The sequence below is a fragment of the Mytilus californianus genome, unplaced genomic scaffold (assembly GCF_021869535.1).
Source record: "Mytilus californianus isolate M0D057914Y unplaced genomic scaffold, xbMytCali1.0.p SCAF_3, whole genome shotgun sequence".
NCBI lineage: Eukaryota > Metazoa > Mollusca > Bivalvia > Mytilida > Mytilidae > Mytilus > Mytilus californianus.
This window is the reverse complement of record NW_026262679.1, coordinates 112,855,711-112,863,391: the sequence shown is the minus strand read 5'-3', so window position 1 is coordinate 112,863,391 and position 7,681 is coordinate 112,855,711. Positions and strand designations below refer to the sequence as shown.

Below are 7,681 nucleotides of genomic sequence, written 5' to 3'. Positions count from 1 at the left end.
TAACCTTCGGTGACTAACAACACATAATCAGATGTACCGAATCAACGAGGACGTAGCCTTCTGTTCCAATGAAAACTGGCGTAATAAAAATGCATCTAAAGAAGGATAGGTATAGTTACGGTATGAAATAAATTTTAAAAATTACAAATGCTTTGGTTTTTCCTTCGAGATCGTTTTTAGGGAAAGTCTTTAATATTTGATGCATTAATAAAACGCATAAAAATCGAACCTTGATATCCGTTAAAACAATTTGACAAATGAAAGTATCTCGTTAAAAGATGGGTGAAGAAAGGTGTAACAGATATTTTTTGAATGAAAGTTAAAAGTACTTATTATGCCGGATATATGTCATAGGGCAAACCATCATAATCGACTATAAATCTCACAACTTAACTTCTGTCATTCTAAAATTAGTACGGTGACAAGACTCAAGGTCGTCGTTTATTTTACCTTATACAGATGTACATCTTAATTTTGTTTGCAGTTTTCCACTTTGCAGTGCCACACCACATTTGTAATCCTTGTGATCCCCTAGAAATACCAATGCTTGATTTAGTTAAACATGCTACAATTTGTGGCGCATGTGGGCAGTTTTATGGAGAAAGTATGGAGAACTGCTGTTTCTGTAGGTCTGATATAAGACAACTGTGTAGTATCGCTTACAACTAACATTCGACATGACAGAACGTATAGAGAGATATGGGATTCTGCGATGAAAATTAATATTCACAGATTGTCAGTGCGATGATGACAGGAAAAATACAAGAACAGTTGAGACAATGCACGTTGATTCGTGATTCTGAAATCGTTCGGATATGAACCATGTGAAGGATAACATTTGCCAGTGCTTTTACGTGTACACTGTATACACATGATAACAACAGTCTAATCAATACAAATAAAACTCATTATTTTCTAACTTATATTTTAAGAATTTACTCTTTGCTTAATAAATATATATATCGTCTTTTAAATCTATCCTTGTTAAATACTTTATAAAAAGAAAATACATATATTGTTGTTCTTCATCAAGGAAAGACTGAAAGGAACACTTACGTTTTGCTTCATTACTCTGCATTTTACATTTTTTTTTTAGGAACAATATGTACTTTGAGTTCATGCTTACTAATGATTCTTCGCTATAGATATTCGGTAAAAAGCAAATTGATACGCGATGGGTGTGAAAACCCCCCACACGCACGGATGGACAGCGGTAAACCAGTAAACTTCCTCCTTTATGTTCTTATTCGTCTACTCAAACAAACATAAAATATTTATAAATAAAAACCAAACACTATTTGGGTTATCAGCTCGCCTGGACAGTACAGTTAAGCAACTTTATTCATTTCATTTACAATGCACCAATGTTTGTCTGCACGTCCTTAGCCGCTGCTTCAACATAACATTAACCAATACACAATCTACAAAAGAAATATTTTTTGTTAACAATCTTTTCAAGCATGATTAATCTTAAAAACGTCCACTTCAACCATAAGTATGAATAAATCAATTTACAACATTGATTAAATATAAGTGGGTGGGTGGGTGGGTGGGGTCAGAAATGACCAGACTGGACTGTCCGAAGGCAAGCGTCGAATGACACATAATTAAACATAGATTTACCGTTACAATTCTTCCCGCTTATTTTGGCTCGTGAAATACTCAGTAATTCAGAGTAGACCTTATATCTAGTCATGTGACAAATGTCAAAACAAATACACGTGTTCATTATAACATTTATAAATACATTTCTTTTAAGCGGGGATTTAATAAAATGATGTTTTAGAATTGGAATGTCAATGCAGTAGCTTTATTTAAGTGGTATGAGGCTATAGTAAGATGACGGTTTTTCTGCGACATGTGAGCTCTATATTCACGAAAGTCACTCGGGGAAAGAAGATATCACAGCTTTTTCCATGAATGGTCGTCTAGAGAGTCTCTAGTAGAGACTCAAAAATTGTAACTTCTCTATGCTGGTATATTTTTCGCCCACCTTAACATGATACATCTGTGTTAAAATGATGAAATATCGTTAGGTATAGTTTTGTTTTTATAACTATAAATGATCATAAATAATCCATATATTATGGTACTTTATTTATCACAATTTTAAACGTTGAACAATTAAAAATATTTATTAACCTTTCATAGGCAAAATTCAAATACAAAGATAAATATAGAGGTAGTATAAGGTATATCGATGTTTTACTAATCTAACAATGCCAGGTACAGCACAGAGAAAATAGAGTGAAAACATTTGAAATCGCAGATGGGGAAAGAAAGAAGGTATTAATCTCATGTCTTCTAATTACCCAGAGATCGATGGACAAATCATAGTTTAAAGAAAATGTAAATAACTGAACAGTATCGGTATTAAACACATCAAAATATTGGCCAGTACATTAAAATAATACTGTATAATACTATAAAATTAAGGAGATGAGGTATGATTGCCAATGAGACAACTATCTACCAAAATTTAAAAAAAGTGGATGTAAGCAATTATAGGCAACCGTACGGCCTTCAACAATGAGAAAAACCCATACCGAATAGTCGGCTATAAAAGGCCCCGACATGAAAAGTATGAAACAATTCAATTGAGAAAACGAACGGCCTAATTTATAACAAAACAATTAACGAAAAACAAATATGACATATGAACCAACGACAACCACTGAACTACAGGCTCCTGACTTGGACAGGCACATATAGAATGTGGCGGGATTAAAATATTTGTGAGCGATCAACCCTCCTCCTTATCCGGGACAGTGGTATAACAGCACAACATACGAACAAACTATAAAAATTAGTTGAAAAAGGCTTAACTCATCAGATCGATACAAAGCAGAAAAACATCAAACATACACACAGACCGGACGTGGCAGGGTATTTATCCATCCCTCATCCCTGACAACAAAAATGACATCAAGTACGGATTTGAGAGTACTCGTAGTTACTGACGGCTAGTTTAAAGACAATAACAACTAATAAAAAAAATCATGTATCTAAGACTAAAATATCAATCAGTACACATCCAACATCCAATGGATTTAGTGTAAAGACGTGATTAACAGTCAGAGAAAAACATGACCTTGTGAATGCCAAAATAAGGGATCGACAGATTATAGTACCGTAAAAATGCATGTGTATAACAAAACTATTAGTATGATTTTAATTTACTGATAAAAAAATCAATATTTACACCAATAAAAACAATATTCAAAGATCTAATTACAGTGTTGAATTGGTAACCTTTTAGAAATCGAACATAAATATCCGGGCTCGGTTACAACAAATTTAGGATGTGCTATTCCGTCTAAAATAAGTTTTTTACAGGTACAGGCAAACTTGCAAACAAAATCTTTGTATCTGTGGAAGAATTTATTAAAGGTTTTAAGTAATTTGTGGTAACGAAATCCCTGACTTAATAATTTAAATTACCAGTAATACATAGTTTACGCTCATTGAAATCCAAAACGTCACTACAGACACGGGCATAACGAACGAGTTGGGATATATAAACACCGTAAGATGGTGCCAGAGGAACATCACCGTCAAAAAAAGGAAAATTAACAATAGGGACAGAAAAAAAATCATCCCTTTTGCCGTAAATTTTTGTGTAGAGTTTCTGGTGTAAAACTGAAATATCTAAATCTAGGAAAGGACACTGATTGCTAATATTTGATTTATTTAAAGTAAGTTGCTGTGGGTAAATTTCGGCAGTATATTTAGAGAATTCTTGATTATTTAACGAAAAAATATCATCAAGATAACGGTAAGTGTGTTGAACTTATCAATTAAATGGAATTTAGACGGGTTTTAGTCAGAGAGGTTTCGAGAGCACAAGGTTTGCAATGAAAATGTGCTTTTTGACATATGCATATACATGTTTATAAATTTATGACTGATAGATTAATAGCTAATCAACTTCCAACGTCAAATTGAATGCATATACAGGACGAGAACACGATGACCTATAACTGCTTTTATGTTCACGTTATTTAAACTCTGTTGGATAGTTGTCTTATTGACTATCATGCCACATCTTATTTTTATAATTTTATGAACCCTGTTCTGAACTAGTCTGACTCGCTGGATCGGAGTTTTAACGTGCTAGTTCACAGGAAGACACATCATCTCATCCGGAGACATTATTCAACTCCGAGCCGAACAGTCTTTGTTCTAACATTAATACATCATTGAATTTTATCAAGTTGTTTCTAAATGCCGCGTGCTCAGAAAAGATACAGCAAATAAAGATTGTCAAGACTTTGGTATGACCCGGTCGTGGATCAAGCCCACTACCTCATGCATTCGAAGCCAGCACTCTACCACGAGGCCACCGAGGCGGTTATATAAATTCATATGATAGGACAATATCAAATAGTGTAAGAACGCGTGATTGCTCTAATGAAGTTTAATTTATAGATATGCAAAAATTATCCAAACAGATTTCCTTCGTTTGAAAAGATTATTCCAATAAAACTGAGAATGGAAATGGGGAATATGTCAAAGAGACAACAACCCGACCAAAGAGCAGATAACAGCCGAAGGCCACCAATGGGTCTTCAACGCAGCGAGAAAATCCCGCACCCGGAGGTGGGCCTCAGCTGGCCTCTAATAAAAATGTGTACTAGTTCAGTGAAAATGGACGTCATACTAAATTCCAAAACATATAAATGAACTAAAATTAAAACAAACATACAAGACTGACAAAGGCCAGAGGCTCCTGACTTGGTACAGGCGCAAAAATGCGGCGGGGTTAAACATGTTTTGTGAGATCTTAACCCTACCCCTATACCTCTAACCAATGTAGAATAAAGAAACACACAGCAATACGAACAGTAAAACACAGTTTAAAAGAAGTCGAGTCCGATGTCAGAATAGGTAACAAAAGAAACTAAGCAAAATGACAATGATACATACATTAACAAAGGACTACTAGCAGTGACTGACATGCCAGCTCCAGACCTCAATTAAACTGATTGAAAGATTATGTCTTAATCATCTGAAAATCAAGCACAATCCCTCCCGTTAGGGGTTTAGAATCATACCTTCATAAAATATGAGAAGAACATAACCCGTATCCAAGTTTTATTTGTGGATTTTAGGGGTTTTTAAGCGAAATAAACACCAAAAAGAAAAGGAAAATTAAATGCATCATTGAATTTTGATGTTTTTGCTTTGAATTAAAGTTAAACAGGTATTAAGTTGTCATTCTGCCCAAATGGTAATAAACTGTCATACATAAATTCGACTGTCCGCATCCCACTGATGATTTATTCCAAATAGAATTTTTCAGAATAAAAGAGTTTTGATAATTTATAACGAGTAGTTTTTATTGTCAATGAATTGAAGAGTAAATCGAATAAAGATTACAGCTTTCATCTCCACTTTAAGTAAAGTATTATTATGTTGATTTTTTGGTTATTAAACAGTTAAATGCAAATAGTTGCGCCATTTTCCTGTATTGTCGATAATGATAAGGTCCAATCAAGTTCAAACACACCTTTAATTACAATTTTACCATAAATTGCAATTGTAAAAGTCGTTTTGTCATCAAAAATACATTGTTTCTATAATCTCATTAGTCACACGGTCCTATCAAGTACGTCATCCAGCCGTTATATAAAAAAGTATCAAAATAAGGATAAGGCATATGAAAAATGACCACGACTGAATCTTTTGATTATTCTATGTTTGTTTTTCATGATATAACTCTGTATCCTGAATATGTAATCAGTATAAAACTGTGGAAATACATACCACCATTCCTACTTCTATTTGGAACTACTGGAAATATTCTCTCAATTATAGTATTACGCAGAAAGAACCTCAAAAAGTCTGTTTGTACCATATACTTCGTTGCTTTAGCCGTCTCCGATCTTCTGGTATTATATACTGGATTATTGAGACAATGGATGTTTATGACTTTCGACATTGATATCCGCCATATTGGAAATACATTTTGTAAGATTCACACGTGGATTCTTTATTTTTCGCTGGACTTTTCAGCATGGATTCAAGTGGCAGTCACAGTAGAGAGGTTATGTGCTGTTTGGTACCCGGTTTCGGGTAAATACAAATGTTCACGACACACTGCTGTTGTGAGTTTAGTATCTATAGCATGCTGTCTTTTAGCAATAAACAGTCATATCGTTTATGGAATCGGGGACTATATAGAAATCATTAACGGCACGGAATCAATTACCAAATGTACTCACACGTCAAAAAGCTACAAGGAGTTTTTCACATCAACATGGCCATGGATTTATTTAATTGTGTTTTTTCTTTTCCCATTTTGCATTTTATTTACCGGAAATCTGTTTATCATTATAAAAGTTGTTCAGCATAAGCGTGCGATTCATCGCCATATTTCACCACTAACAACGCCATCTAGTGTCACGCAGTCCTCGAAACTAGCCTCCATGAGTATTACTCTGTTTACTTTGAACTCAGTGTTTCTTGTTTGCAACATACCAATAAGTATATATTTGATACAGTATGAACATTTGAGGGATACATTAAAAGGGAGAGATAGTGCATTTTTTAACATGATGTGGGCCATTGTCAACATTCTAATGTATTCAAACAATGCTATAAGCTTTGTGTTGTACATATTGAGCGGAACAAAATTTAGGAAGGAGTTTACTGCAATGTTATGTTGTCGAGAATCCCAATGAAAACAGTTTATGTGTTTTAACATTTTTTAAAACATCTAAATGTAGTACGATTTGTCTTAATGTATTTTATTATAGCATAGTGTCTTCTTGTAATTTCATTTGTTGATATATCATACATACCAAGACGTGTTGTTTGTCATATCACTGTCAGCCACCAAGTATTTAAACGGTAATTTTTATTGATTGATTTTTGCTTGCTTAACGTCCAGTTGCAAGTATTTCATGTATATTCAGATCGATAACAAATTAACAATTAATACAACAGATGGTTCTGAAAGGTAGAGCGAACGGGATGAAGGGTGAGGGAAATTTATACTGCTGGTAAATGGAAGAATATTAGATAGCGAAAGACATTTTGCAAAGAAAAGCATTCTTAAAATTCCAGATATCAGACTAAGGTCATTAATGCCTCAGGAAGAAAAACCTTAGTGTTTAGGTTAATTTTAACAATTATTAAAAACTTCATTTAAAATCATGTAAATAAAAATATCAATGATATTGTCCTCGCTTCTATGCTTAGTTCTGGACTGGTGATATCCTATTGGATGAAACGTCCACCACAGTGACAAGTAGATATAAAACAGTCATCGAAGGCACCATGGTTATACTTTTAGATAACCGATTGATATCACATCGTAAATACATCTTTAACGGATTGTGTAGGTTTTTTTTCTTGTTTTTAAAAAGGTATTGTAGTTAATTTGCGTCGTGTGAGAACAAGAACAATCCGAGGTAAATGTAGGTCTAGTTGGGCTGTTAGAAACGGCTTGATTTATGACAAAAGATTTTAACTATGATTGACGTAATATAAATATCAAATCCGGCACCAGAAAAACCTTTAAAATCGTTTTATAAAGATGCGGATCAGAAAGGGGGAAAAGTATTGCAACAATCACACAGCATTGCTACAAGTTGATGGATCATGAAACACTATGTACTTTTGTATTTTTTTTATCCAATGAACATATATTAAGGATCTCCTAGACTTCTTTTAAATT

At 33.8% G+C, this 7,681-nt stretch overlaps 1 protein-coding gene across 1 annotated transcript; it reads left to right on the top strand.

Moving 5' to 3' along the window:
• Positions 1-5,927: 5,927 nt before the first annotated feature.
• On the top strand, positions 5,928-6,720 carry LOC127733724 (uncharacterized). Its single transcript, XM_052243040.1, has 2 exons — positions 5,928-6,107; positions 6,357-6,720. The coding sequence occupies exons 1-2, from the start codon at positions 5,928-5,930 to the stop codon at positions 6,681-6,683; spliced, it is 507 nt and encodes a 168-aa protein (XP_052099000.1). The 3' UTR covers positions 6,684-6,720.
• The last annotated feature ends 961 nt before the right edge of the window (positions 6,721-7,681 follow it).

What these genes read in the sequence shown, in the direction of transcription:
- LOC127733724 (XM_052243040.1), top strand. Translation starts at nt 5,928, where the DNA reads ATGACTTTCGACATTGATATCCGCCATATTGGAAATACATTTTGTAAG. An exon ending in GTTCACGACACACTGCTGTT is followed by an intron (nt 6,108 to 6,356) that starts GTGAGTTTAGTA and finishes GTTCAGCATAAG; the next exon opens with CGTGCGATTCATCGCCATAT.